General features: G+C 37.8%; 1 protein-coding gene across 1 annotated transcript; it reads left to right on the top strand.

The window, feature by feature from the left end:
- Positions 1 to 613: 613 nt before the first annotated feature.
- On the top strand, positions 614 to 2,835 carry LOC130835246 (mitotic spindle assembly checkpoint protein MAD2A-like; the record flags this gene model as incomplete). The annotated part of the gene is made up of 3 exons (XM_057706683.1): positions 614 to 759; positions 1,760 to 1,863; positions 2,583 to 2,835. Coding segments are annotated over 3 exons (423 nt in total), but the record flags the coding sequence as incomplete, so codon positions are not given.
- Between the last annotated feature and the right edge of the window lie 12,289 nt (positions 2,836 to 15,124).

Genomic DNA, 15,124 nt, shown 5'->3' with positions numbered 1-15,124 from the left:
TTAAAGATCTGTGTGGCCAGAGTGTTAAGGATGAACAGTTTTCTTTGTTTAATCTCTAACCCAGAGCCACATGATTTGACATGATAGATTTTGATTTCCATATTTGTTCATATGCAGGGAAAACCCTGGGTCTGGAAGCAGGGAAGCTGGTAAGGAGGCTTTTGCATAATCCAGACTAGGGGTGGATTTGTTACACTTCTGTTTGGGCAATTGAGGGATTGATTTGATGGAGGGTTAAGTAGAAGGAAGAATCTAGAATGCTTTCTAGGTTTTTTAGATAGATGTAATGGGGTAGAATTGTGATATTCCCTAAAGTAAAACATGCTACAGAGAGAATTGGTTTGTGGGGATCAAAACCATTAGCTCTTTTTTGGGGGGTATGTTTTGCTATCTGTTCCTTTCTCCTCTCTCCTCAAATCTCAGTGCTGCATCCCCATCCTCACTTTCAGCCAGTGGTCTTGCTTACTGAGAATTTGAAAACAGGAGCTAGGTTATTGATGGGGCCAGTTTTCTGTATAATTTGGAGGAGATCCATAATAGCAGTGGTAGAAATTTGCTGAGGATCGGAAGTAGGACCTAAGAAAAGAATTGCTTTGTATTTCCGTGAACCAAAAAAGATGCTTTGTTATGTATTACAGAATGGTTATACAAGTGTTCAGTTCAGAAATTGGTGGTAGTCATCTCAAATATTGAAAGTGGGGAGGTCCTTGAAAGATGGCAGTTTGATATTGAGTGTGACAAGACTGCAAAAGATGACAGGTAAGTAGGCATTTAAATTATTTCCACCTTAATATGCTTGTTCTAAAACTTGTTGTCTTTACTAAATGAGTTCTAATGATATTGAACAAGTTTCATATAAGGTATAGTTTTTTCTGCAATGTTTAATTTGATCTTCAGTCTCCTGTGGAAAAGAATTGTGCTTATGACTTTAGCATGTCATTAACTTCTAGTACTTTTAACATAATTGCCTTTAGTCTAAATTGGTGAATTTCAGATTGTAGTATTTATGGTGGTATATGCAAAACTACATATGATGTACTAGGTGGCCCATTTAATGAATTGTTTAAAACTACTTTTAACCATAAGGGATTATCCTAGACTCTCCCAGCTTAAGGTGCAACTCTATTGCATTGCACTTAATGCCACAGATTTCCTAAGACACTTCATAAACCCTGAAGTTTCCAGACCACGGGAATGGGAAATGCGCATCATTATATGCTGATGTCTAGCATTGTCCTAGGCATACTTACCTGTAAATTCAGAACCATTTCTCATAATGAAATGTAGTTTGCTTCTGAAGCCTTTGGTCTATTTTAGGAAATGTTTAGCTTATAAAAATAATTTGATATACAATTTAATATCTTATTTTAGACAATAGGGAATTAGACATTTAGGCATTACTAAAAATGCCAAAATGACTATATCCGTTAAACATTTTAGATACCACTGTTATTTTTATTTTTTAAGAGGTGCTGAAGCTTTCCTAACTTGAAGCACTTGGCAAATTTTCTGGTCATCTGATACAGAATGACCTGATACTAAGACCAACCCTAAAAAAATGATTAGAAGGATAAATGAAATAATAAAAATACATAGTATGTCTACTGTGGTATGGGTCCTAATGATACACTCATTTTTTAAAAACACTCCTTTTTAATGTATTACTTCTTTGATTTTGGAGTCATTAAATCAGATAAATAACCTTACAGATGTTTTCAGTAAGTCATTAAAACTTAAACTGATTTGATCTCTTTGATAGTGCACCCAGAGAAAAGTCTCAGAAAGCTATCCAAGATGAAATCCGTTCAGTGATCAGACAGATCACAGCTACAGTGACATTTCTGCCACTGTTGGAAGTTTCTTGTAAGTATTATACAACTTCACATTGACTTAAATTTGTTGGGGAAAAGACTGAGCTACTATTTTAAGAATTACCATTTTATTAAATTTTTTCTTAGTTATCAATATCATGTAATAAAACTAAGGAAGCATTATAAAGGAAAAGTTATATGCATTCTGTAAAATCTGGAAATGCTGAAAAGAAAGGAATTAAAGTATTCCACAGTACTCACCTTGAATGTTTTAATGTAATTCCTTCCTTAATTTCTTATACATTTTTATGTATTGATATATATTTAAGACTACAGCTATAATTGTGTCTTACTTGTCTACCTTCCTTACTCCTTCAAACATCACATGTGTCCTGAATACCTACTATGTGCCAGACTCTGTTCTAGGCACTAGGATACTGCAATCACAGAACCAACATGTCAGTTCTCCTGTAGGTTATATTCATGTTATCCCATGTTACTGATTATACACTTTCTACAAATATCTTTAACGGGTTTCCTCTTTAAAGAAAAGAAAAAAAACTTGAATTTTTCATAAGATAAAGTGAAAGGAGTGCAATATTTTCTGTACTACAGTAAATTTCCATTGAGGAAAAGCAATTAACTAGTTATTACAGACCAGGCTAAACTACTTTTCTAACACTATGAGTGGTTCAAAATGTGAGGGAGATAGGGCAGGCAGTTTTACTTTTGAAAAAATAATGTAGTTCAATGATTTTATCTGCAATTTAGGTTCATTTGATCTCCTGATTTATACAGACAGAGATTTGGTTGCACCTGAAAAATGGGAAGAGTCGGGACCACAGTTCATTACCAATTCTGAGGAAGTTCGTCTTCGTTCATTTACTACTAGAATTCACAAAGTAAATAGCATGGTAGCCTACAAAATTCCTGTCAACGACTGAGGATGAGATAAAGACAGTATAATGTACTTGTATTCTCAAATGTGGTTTTCCTGAAACCAAATCAACTGTAGTTGATATGTTTTATTTCATTGGCTAATTTTTAGATGGGGAAAACTTAACATTATGCTTTACTGAATCTGTGCATAATCGTTCCATTCCTTGGTACCTGTTTCACTTTCCATAGGGTTGACGTAAGTTATTGCACACTGTTCCAAAGGGAACTAGCAGATTACATCAGCATTGTAATGTCAGTTCCTTTGACGATGGTAACTGTAGATGGAAAAACTTTTGCGATACAGCTAAATGTCTTTCTAAATCAGACCTTTTGGTCAAGCACCTTGACTCAGAGTATACAGAAATATCTAAATATAAAATAGAGCAAAAGAAATATGAATATTGAGAACATGTGTTTAGATCTTGAAAGGAACTAATGATAGTCCATAAGTAATGAAATATTGATCCTGTTAGGTCCCTTTGCCATTTATTTGTATAGTTTCCATATTGAAAAGTTTTCCAATTATTTGATTTTAATTTATATAACTCGAATCTATGAAGCCATGGATAGTCCTGCTATTCAAATTCCTGTGATACTGAACTTTTCAGAATGTCTTTTTATGTTTTATAAAATCAAGCTTTAAATGACAACGATGAAATAAAGTTAAATGTGTATGTTCTAAATTTGTCTTAAAATATTCTTATATTGGTGTGGTGTTGATACAGTTAAATAGTTATAATGGATTCAGTGCAGCATATTATTTCTTGTGCCTACTATGGTTAGCCTAAGAATTCAAAGTTGAGTAAGTCTTGAGGTACTTTCACTTTAATGGACAAGCTTTTATTGTACCCCCTTCATCTCAACAGTACATTTAAAATAAATGTTCTTTTTATGAAATGATAAATGTCCTTTGGAATTAATTCAGTTTAGCAAATGTTGAGTTGTAGAACCTTTCTGTACTCTTAGCCTACTGCCAGTCTAATGTTCCATATACAGTTGACCCTTGAACAGGGCAGGGATTGGCTCACTGACCCTCCAAGCAGTTGAAAATCCCAGTATAACTTATAGCCAGCCCTCCACATCCATGGTTTACCCCATACCCATGGATTCAACCACCCACAGATTGTGTAGTACTGTAGTATTTATTACAGTACTGAAGCTTGAGATCTTATGAAGGAGAGGAAAATACACAGCAGAGGACTATGAAGTAACCAAACAGTTTACTTCATTATGTATTGTCTTTGTTGTTTCACCTGGATAATCTTCTCTCTGATCCAACAGTGTGCTTGTTAAGAATAAAGGGCAATGTCTTACATTCTTCCATCTCTTAGAGCTGCTGGACGAATAGGTGCCCGTTTTTGATGATGGGTATCATGAATGCTGTTGCAAAAGCCAGTCTCTAAAGTGTTGTTGAAGCTATCTAACAGGTTCACCCACAAGTCTTCCTAAATAAGAAAGTAGTTACTCGGAAATACTGTTGATTTAGGGATGGTCAAGAGTCAACATTTGAATTCTTGAGCTGTTCATAATCTGTTAACATTTGAAATATGCATTGAGAAGGAAAGCAGAAATAGAACTTGAGTAAAAATATGGAGAGTGTTGAAAATCATGGTCCTGTTTTTAGGAAATACGCTTGAACTTTTTTATAGAAAGCAATGACTGCCTCAGGGAACGCCGAATGTGCCCTCTGTTAGACAGTGGGAATAATGATGTGGTTCTTCCCCTCCCCGCCCCCAAAAAAGCTCACCATTGTATATTACTGATGACGCTTAAATTTCTATCATGTGTATTTTTGACAAATTAAGTGACCTTTAATATTAGTACTTTTCATTTGTGATTTATTATGTTACTTCTCCTTTAAGAGTTATGTCCAAAAATTAATGCTCCGGATTTGAAACTCTCAATAACAAGCTTCTGCCATACAATCTGTTGCCCACAGGTTACTCTATAGTATCAGGTCTGCATCAGCTAGGCTCTTGTTTTTTTGAAAACAGCAAAAATTGGTGCTGAAAAATTTAATGGAATAATATTAGCTACGTAAAGAATCAAAGGGAAGGCTGAAAACCAGAGGACTAGGGCAGCCCCAGGGATTTTCAGTGACAAATTTGTGCGATCTGTATATCTTTATGTAATAAATGGGTCACTAGTGTTACTCAGTGATCTATCCAAATGACTCAGGTTGATGGTTTAAAAAAAAGTGACAATGAAAAGCTTTATTTCCATTTTAACAAGTTGAGATGTAAGACTAAGAATTCTGGGAAATTGCATTTTAAAATACCTTGATCATTTCATCTCGGCCAACATCCTTAACATGGTTAAATTAGACTTACCACACCATTTGCATGTTAATATTTACTCTTGTGAGAATTCTGAGGAGCTAGTCATGATCTCTCTTACCTCTTATAGATTATATGTCAATTCAGAATTACACGTATTTGAGTTGAGTGGGAGCCAAGCTATAAGCTTTAGTGATTAAACGAGATTGGGAAAGCTTTGGTCTAAGGTTCCAACTGGACTTGTTCCACCCTCTTTCTATACCGTGAGGCACACCCTGGGAGGGAGGTACTTAAACCAACAGATGAAAGAATTGTGACTGACTTCCACACCGTGTTAAATATAGAGAACAAGGACGCAGATACAGAGAATGGACTGGAGAACTCGAGGTATGGGAGGGGGCGGGGGGTGAAGGGGAAACTGAGACGAAGTGAGAGAGTAACACAGACATATATATACTACCAACTGTAAAATAGTCAGTGGGAAGTTGTTGTATAACAAAGGGAATCCAACTCGAGGATGGAAGATGCCTTTGAGGACTGGGGCGGGGAGGGTGGGGGGGGCTTGGGGGGGGCGTCAAGGAAGGGAGGGAAGATGGGGATATGTGTATAAAAACGGATGATTGAACCTGGTGTACCCCCCAAAAAAATTAAAAAAAAAAAATAGAGAAGCTAAGATCCCAAGAGTCTGGTGGGCCTCTAGAGCTGCCTGGGCTCTGACTCAGTTTTGCTTACCAAGTAGGTAGAGGAATGAAACCAGGTTCCAGGGGAGCCCATCAAGTTCTGAAATAGAGCCCCAGAAGGGACTGAACCATACCTGGTCTTCAGGATCCTTCTCCCAGTACCATCAATCCGACAGAGAAGCCAAGCCTGTGGGAATTTTTACACATAGGTTTAACAATCTCATGTATCAATTGGCTTTTGTTGTAGAGCAAACAACCATACCATTAGCAACAATAAGCATTTTTTCCTCAAGTCTGCAGGTCAGCTGGGGTGTTTATCTCATTCTCAGCTAAGCCTGCAGGTCATGTGTCTTGTTCTACCACTGAAGGGGCAGTGACTAGCCAGAATTCTCGAAGCTTAGGTTCAGAACTTGCACACTGACACTTCTCCACATTCCACTGGCCAAGGCACGTCTTATGGATAAGCCAAACGTCAGTGGGGAAGGGAAGTGTACTCCTCCCAAGGAGATGGGGGGAGAGGTATGACAATCCCATGACAGGATCTAATAGACCAGGGGTTGGCGAACTTTTTCTGTAAAGGGTCAGATACTAGTTTAGGCTTTGCAGCCATATGGTCTCTTGCACCTACTCGAGGGATTCAGTTGTAACTTGAAAGCAGCCTTAGATAACAGGTAAATGAATGAGCATGGCTGTGGTCCAATAACAAAAACCAGATGGTGGGCTATATTTGGTCCATGGGTTGTAGTTTGCTGACGCTGTAATAGATCTGTTTGCTGTTTTGTTTACAAATATTCAAACCCCTCCCTGGTTCAGAGCAATTGATTCTATGATATTCAAGGCTCACAGTTAAAACAACATCATTTGTTTTTTCCATCCATGGTACCTCAAATGGGACAGCTCTCTGTCTTATCTCAATCCTGTATTCTGTGAAACACAACTGGCTATTTCTTTAAGGTACTCCTCAGGACACCCCACAGTGAATTATGATCTGAAAACTTGGGAAGGGAGGTTCTTTAGCACATGATGCATACAGAGATTCCAAATAGCATAAAGACATAGACATTACCTTCTGTTACCATTTAATTGCTTCATCTGTGAAATTTACCTTAATTTTATCTGTGAAAGATCAGAATAGCTACAATGCTATATTGTAATACCTGTATTTTCCACCAGGTGTCACTAATGTTGGGATCCTTAAAGTGAATTTCCTCTGACTCTAAAGACTACAATATTCAGCTTTTCTTACTGGAAGTTAACACTGGTATTTCTGTCTACAAAAATGTAAAGATACCGGGGGGAGGGGGGAACACAGCATCTGTCTTTTGCTAGGCACTTCACATGAACTATTTCATTTAATTCTCATGCTTTGGTGCACAAACAGAATTGCAGAGTCAGTGTGCATGCAAACGGCACCATGTTTTTTAAAGTTTAGATGGTCTCTTTTGACCACAGCCAAGGAAGCTCATTTGACTCCACAACAAGCACATCAAAAGCAATTCTTCTTCCGCCTTTTCTTAATGGTTCTTACCTTCTACATCCTTTGAGCAATTGAGTGTCCTGAACAAATTACTTTTTCTTTACTGGGCTTTAAGTTTCATTGGTGAGTTTGTATTTATGCTTTCCTCAGATGACTTTGACCAATGAATGGAAAGAACCAAAACACAGAGGACTTTATCCTATACCTTATCTATACTGTTTACAGAATAAATCAAGTATGAATTTTCAAGCATCTGTGAAACAGTTTTCCAACTAATCAGAAGAATTGTTCATTTAACCATCTCAGTTACTCCTTGGGGAATTAATTTTTTTGCTTAACTTGTAAATAATAGTTTCTCATTCTTTTTCTATTCAGTGTATGAAATTGTAAAGTTATTTTGTTCAATGTAACCATGATAAAGGTTTGTGTTGGAATAACTGTGAAATAGAACCTGTCTGCTAAACTTCAAATTTTATGAGTTATATTTTCTAAAAACAGATCTTCAGTGATCTTTCCGTTCTTGAATGTGGCTTTGAAAGCCAGCAGTATTAACCTACGCTTATTAAAAAAAAAAAAAATCTAGCTGGGAAAGCTACTTAATCTCCATTAGAGTTGACAATCCTGTTCCAATCTGGCAAAAACACTGTAGCCCTAGCAACAAAACTATTAGAAGAGGCCTAGAGAGAAAAATGTCAGAGTTGACCCTCTGATTTCACAAGTCAGTTTATGTTACCACTTCACCTATTTTTGTCCTCCTGCCATTTGATCTATTTTTATACTAGAGAAACATAATATAGTTTCATTTATTTGTGTAAAGTCCGTTTTCATCCACGTTTATCTGCATCATTTTGCTATGCAAGCCTGTTTGCACCAAGGAACTTGCATGAGATCAAAATCTTTATTATCTTGGAATTTTATCTGTGCTGGAAAAGGCCGCTGAGCATAAGGAGGCAAACCATACTCTTTCTATGCAAGGGAAAGATCTCAAAACGTCTTTAAAAACTATCTACATATGGACATATTGAGTGGATGCCTAGACATGGATATGATTTCTATTTGAATGGCAGTCTCACTAAGTGCAGAAGTTAGTGGTTTTAAAGATTGAGTCAGTGATATCCAAAATACTTCATTTCTAAAATACAGTTCTTGGATCACTGTACTCAATCATAATAGTCAATACAGCTCTGTAGAAAACAGTTCAAAGCTTCCAGATCTAAGAAAAGAAATTTATAGGTAATGAGCATCTACTGTGTGCCAAATACCAATTCGGTGCTTTACACCTGTTCAGCCTAGTTCCTTCTAGGTGGGGAAGTGGGAGACTTGGGCTACAGCCTGTGGTCTTAGTACTGCTCCCTGAACGCCAAGGGCAGAATTAGAAAACGCTGTACCTGAGCTCCTGCAAGTCTTAGAAACTGAGTTCTTCTTTGTTGCCTGGGAAGGTGCGAGAGAGAAGGTGTAGAGAGGGGCCCCAAATATTTATCCAGTACCACTTTCCATCATCAGGATTAGAACAGAAACCTGAAGAGTGAAGCAACACGCATCCCTCCCCTTCTCTGCCAGGTTTCTCATCTTGTAGCATATTACAGTGTGTGTCCCACTGGCATTATGTCAGTTGATTTCAGGTAGCAGGGTGATGGTGACAGGCATTTTTTTTTAATTTTAGTAATTATGCATTTTAATCTGTATTCAGAAAAATATATATTTTAACATATCGTGAGCTAAAGAATTTTAAAGTACACATATTTTTTAAAATGTATCAGTATTAGCATGGGTGATGCACAAATAAATAAAAATCCCAAAGCAGCGCGTATATGAAGGAAGGCTGGGAAAGGATGTCATAAGGCATTGTTCTTAAGCGAGTTAGAAGTCAGCCGGGGCTGCCGTCCTCTCAGCAGGGCAGGCAGCTGCTCACAGTGCTGCTGTGCTCTCACCATCGTACACTCTGCTCCTTTCTACACAACGTTCCCCTCTGGAACTGCTGATGGGCATTTCACCTTTTGCCCACAAAAGACTCTAGCAACATGAGTCAGCCAGGATTCCATGCGGCACCCTAAGCTCAAAATTCACTCCCTATTCTATTCTTATCAGTAATTATCTCCTGTCATGTTGTCCAGAATAGATCCACCAGATTTTATGAAATGAATACAAAGACTGGATCAACAACATAAACATGTCCCAAATTTGAACAATAGGAAACTCTTATTATTCAACGTCCTCAAAACGAAATCCCCTTGCAAATAAAAGCCCACAGAAATGAAAGTCCAAATGCCTTCATTCCCAATTTTATACGACTGGCTCCGTCTCAGCCAGAGGGTCTTACTTACTTGTCTGGGTTCCCACATCTGCAGCTGTGTCCCAAGCTGTCTTTCATAGGTATGTAGCTTCTTCAGCCTCTTTAAATTCAAATCTCTGGTTAGTTTTACTCTCCAAGGGGTCAGTAGCCACAAAGGAAACTGCAGCTCCACTGCAGAAGTTATCACAAACAAAATTATGATCCCCAAATTAAATGAATGGTGGAATGTCCTTCAATGTTGCTATTCTCAGCCAAAGAGCATGGCAGGTCACTTAGTGGTAGCTGTGTGGGAGACAGTGAGAACCTGAGAACACCTGGTTTCAGTCCCATGGCAGGCCAGCCAGCTGCACCAGTGTTGAGTCCACAGCCTGGGCATCTGTGTGTACTGACCAGAAACTGCCCAACAGTTGTATTTCTACGTGTATAATATATGTATTTCTGTGTTTCTTCTTGTTTTGTTTTGTTTGGGAGATGCTTGTGGGGATTCCCCCCGTATGTGTTGCCTACTTTCTCTCAGAGAGTGACATGCGAGACATTATTGCCTTCTTATTTAGATATTCTGGTTTCTTCATTTCCTCCTGTCTATTGTCTCATGCAAGACTGTGGTCTAGAGAAAACCTCTACTCCCAGATCCTTCCAAGTGTGTTCTCTGTAGGGGTGAAGTACACTATTCTCCATGAAAACGTGAGGAATGGAGTAGAGACCATCACCCTACTTCCTTCGCACTATGTTTTAACTTAATAATGTACACTGTTTTATTTACTCTGATACTAGTCATTGTCGTCACTTTTCCATAAACGTTTCCTTCCTACCTAGGCAGGCTGAGTTGGACCCAGGTGGGCAGTAGGTAACTAGAGTCAAAATTAAAAAAAAAAAAAAATTAAAACACTAGGATCAGGACTTCCCTGGTGGTCCAGTGGGTACGACTCTGCACTCCCAATGCAGGGGGCTGGGGTTCAGTGCCTGACGGGGGAACTTGGTCCCACTTGCGTGCTGCAGCTAAGACGTCTGCATGCCATAACTACGTTCGCATGCTGCACCTATGACCTGGAGCAGCCCAAATAAGTATTAAAGAACAAAAAACAGAAACAAACAAAAAAACACCAGGATCACAAGAGAGGCCAGTGAGTCAGGATTACTCTTGTGCACTGTTGGTAGGAATGTAAACTGGTTCAGCCACTGTGGAAAACAGTATGGAAACGCCTCAAAAATTTACTAGAACTTCTAAATGACCCAGCAGTTCTACTTCTGGGTATTTACCTGAAGAAAACAAAAACACTAATTTGAAAAGATATATGCACCCCTATGTTTACAGCAGCATTATTACAACAGCCAAGATATGGAAACAACCCAAACGTCCAAGGATGGGTGAATGGATAAAGAAGATGCAATGTATATAGACACAACAGAATACCGTGTAGCCATAAAAGAAGGAAATCTTGCCATTTGCGACAACATGGATGGACCTTGAGGGCATTATGCTAAGTGAAACAAGCCAGAAGAAGAAAGACAAATACCATATAATTTCTCTTTTATGTGCAATATAAAAACCAAAACAAACAAAACAAAAGCAAACTCACAGATTCAGAGAACAGATTGGTGTTTACCAGAAGGAAGAGGGTTGGAGGAAGGGTGAAGTGAGTGAAGGAGAGCAATTGTATGGTGATGGATGGTAGCTAGACGTACAGTGCTGATTATTTTGTAGTGTATACAAATATTGATTTATAATGTTGCATACCTGAAATTTGTATAAATGTTATATACCAATTTTACCTTGATTGAAAAAACAAAAAAAAGAAGAAAAAGTAACAGGAGGATACCAAAGTTTAGCAAAACTTTAAGGAGATTCTAGATATCACAGATGTAAGTAGTCAAAAGTTAGTATTCCAAAAGGTTGGGCCACTGAAAAGACAGAGCACAAGCACAGACAAACAAAAAATACTTAAACCTAAACTTCAGGGTAGAAACTTTTCTGTTCTTACGCATTCCTGTCTCAGTAGGATCTGACCATCAGTGTAAGGAGAGAGACTGCAGCTGTGGAGGAAAATGGTGCCAAGAGCTGCAGCTGCAGAATTTTTTTTGTTTGTTTTTTTTGTGTGTGTGTTTTTTCACTTTTTACTTTAACCTGTAAAATTAATACATGCACAAGTTAAAAAAAATAAAACAGTACAGAGTGGTACTAAAAAATGTAAGTTCTCTACCTGACCTCATTCTCCCACGGCCCATTTCTAACCCAGCTTCCTACTTTTTTAATTAATTTTTATTGGAGTATAGTTGCTTTACAATGTTGTGTTAGTTTCTGCTGTAGAGCCAAGTGAATCAGCTATATGTATACACATATCCCCTCTTTTTTGGATTTCCTTTCCACTTAGGTCACCACAGAGCACTGAGTAGAGTTCCCTATACTATACAGTAGGTTTTCATTAGTTATCTATTTTATACTTAGTAGTGTATATATGTCAATCCCAAAGTCCCAATTCATCCCACCACCCCTTACTCCCTATTTTTAAACATCTTTTATTCTGTTGCTGGTTATTACCATACCTCTGAAACTTATGCTAATTCCTCCACTTCTCATTCATCAACTTTAGATAGTATCTATTGAAAGACGATAAACTTAGTTCATATTTCCTTATCCATTACTAAGTTTTTCCAGTTATAGTGCTTTGGTTCTTCTGGTGGTTATCTATAATTTTAAAGAATATGCTTAAACCCCATATTTCGTTACATCAATTTTAGATAGTATATCTGATTCATTACTAGATAACGTGAGAAAAATCTGTCTGATATTACCTGCCACATCTCTCTGCTGCCTTAAAAGTCAGACTTCCATTTTTATACATTATCAATGTTATTAATATTAGATTCTCTTTTATAGCTACTATTGTCTTCCAAGTTTTGTTTATATGTTGATTCTACAAACTGAAATAGCATTTACATTATTCCGATTATTAAATTACTCCTTATTGAAAGACTGAATAGCTCTACCTATTGAGGAAAAAAAGGTAATCTATATCATTAAAATGGAAAGATGAATGTTCCAAGTGTCAAGCTCAAATGGGATTCCTTAAACCCAATCTTCAAGACTTCCTACTAAATTATTCATTTAGCCAAGGATACCTTTAATTTCCAAGAAATCTTTCTTCTTTGATTATTCTCATTTCCCAGCCACCTATTCTTTGGCTTCATGACTCTGAAGATGTTAGGGTTTGGGGTTTTTTTTTTTTTTAATCAATTTTTTCTTCAGTTCTCTTAATTAACTGTTTTCTTCAGGAGTCAACTGTTATATCGGTTCCACTTGGACCCTATCATTTTTGCTGCTGGTTTCTACTACACTTTCTGGGGTTTTTTTCTCATACACATGCATGATGAAAAAGACTGATCAATACTGTTAGCATGATTTTCAACTCTGCTATCAGACCTGTCCCTTGAGTGAAAAGATGGATGGTAGGGTCTATGTACATATAAGATGGTACAGTCAGCCCTATGCATCCATAAGTTCCACGGATTCAACCAACTTAAGGTCCAAAATATTCCAAAAAAATTCCAGAAATTTCCAGAAAGCGATACTTAAATTTGCTGCACACTGGCAACTGTGTACCTAGAATTTACATTGTACTAGCTATTATAAGTACTCTGTAGATGATGTAAAGCATACAGAAGGATGTGCATAGGTTATATGCAAATACTATGCCATTTTACATAACAGACTCAAACATCCGTGGATTGTAGTATCCACAAGGAATCCTGGAACTAATCCCCCACAGATACTGAGGGATGACTGTATTCTTTAAGGATACATTGAGATATTTTGTTAATCATGTATTTTTTTTGAAATTTGAAATATATTTTAAAGTATTTTTTTGAAATTTGCCTTTTAAAAATAATGCATGAAAATATCACTTATTTTATTTACTTAGTTTTTTTGTGTGTGCCAGGATTCACTCACTCTATTAGGAATCTGGCTTGGACCAAGGGCCTGGGGGTTAAACATAATTCCCAGGTATGGTCAGCAGGGGGCAGAAAAGGGTAGTGGAACAAGTACTCACTGCCAAGGCCTGGGCATCCCTCTCTTTCCCCTTTCTGCGGAGGTAAAAATCAATTAGTAGGTAGTAGACGGTCCAGAGTGCCAGAATCAGGAGAGAAATTACTCACAGAGACAGTGACCCAGAATGGCGAGTAGGCTGAGGAGGCAGGGGAAAGGTTTAGCCACCATTCACAGCCTGGTCTGTGTCACAGAGACGTGGACAACCAGACATCAGGAGGTGAATCATCAGAGCACTTTCACAGTCCTGACTGCTACTCCCAGCCTGCCTGAAGCCCAAGGTCTGGCTCCTTAAAGTAACAGGAGTCGACGATCCACCTTGGGAGCTGATATAAACTTCCTGTCTGAGAGCTAGTCCGTGCTGCCAGCCAAGGGTTCCACAACCAGCCACTTTAAGGAGGACAGAGTAGGGTATGGGCACCAAATGCAAATGCTGACAGTTAATGAAAACACTTAGATACATTCCAATTAAATAATTTGGGAGCCAACCTAAACCTGATGTGGCTTAAATATATTTTCTTCCCTCCTCCAGAGGGGAAACATTGTTCAGTTGTGCAAACATTTTGACTTTGAAATGAGACAAACGTGACTCTAAACTGTTTGGTATATGGTTCTCAGTTACTTAACCTTTCTGAGCCTCAGTTTCTCCATCTCTAAAACTAGAAATAATGATTCTCACCTCACAAATCTGCTGCAAAGAAATGAGATGATGTACATAAACTGCATGGCAAAGAGCTTGGCAACTTGTAGTCAGTCAGTCAACATTGGTAGCTGTTCTAGCTCCCTGTCTTTGTCTTGGAAGAATATCCACCATGCTGCTTGCTATCTTTGAATACAAAGTTTCAGTCTCCTAAAAGTATGACTAACATTAACTGAGGGATTACTGTGTTAGGTACCACAGTAAGTTTTCTGAAGTATAATCTCACTTAATTTTCATGATGTACTTTTATCATCATCTCTATTTTACAAATAAGGACATTGCACACCGATTTTCCTAGTCTTTCCACATGGTAAAGAACAAGGAAGGATTCAAAACTAGGTAACTGGATTCCAGAACTCATGCTCTTGACAATACCCAATCTGTTTTCCAATACAGACATTTAATCAAAGAGTTAAAAATCTAAAGGAAAAAACAGAATAGTCTCGTCTTTGCAACGTGTTTAAATGTTGGTACTATTGTCATAGGATCACCTCTTCTATTTGATACTTAGGGCAAAAGTTCAGTGTTCAATGAAATAAATGAAAACGCGCCTTGTCGCAGACACAGAGAATGGACATGTGGACACGGAGGGAGATGGAGAGGGTGGGACAAATTGGGAGATTATGATTGACATATATACACTACCATGTGTAAAATAGATAGCTGGTGGGAACCTGCTGTATAGCACAGGGAGCTCAGCTCGGTGCTCTGTAATGACCTAGATGGGTGGGATTGGGGGTGGGGGTGTAGGGAGATCCAAGAGGGAGGGGATATATGTATACATATATCTGATCCACTTCATTGTACAGCAGAAACTAATACAACATTGTAAGGCAACTATACCCCAATAAAAAAATTAAATAAAGTTAAAAAAAAAAAGAAAACACACGTCACTGTTTTTCC

The sequence above is a fragment of the Hippopotamus amphibius genome, chromosome 13 (genome assembly GCF_030028045.1).
Source record: "Hippopotamus amphibius kiboko isolate mHipAmp2 chromosome 13, mHipAmp2.hap2, whole genome shotgun sequence".
Lineage (NCBI taxonomy): Eukaryota > Metazoa > Chordata > Mammalia > Artiodactyla > Hippopotamidae > Hippopotamus > Hippopotamus amphibius.
This window is presented reverse-complemented; position numbering and strand designations above follow the sequence as displayed.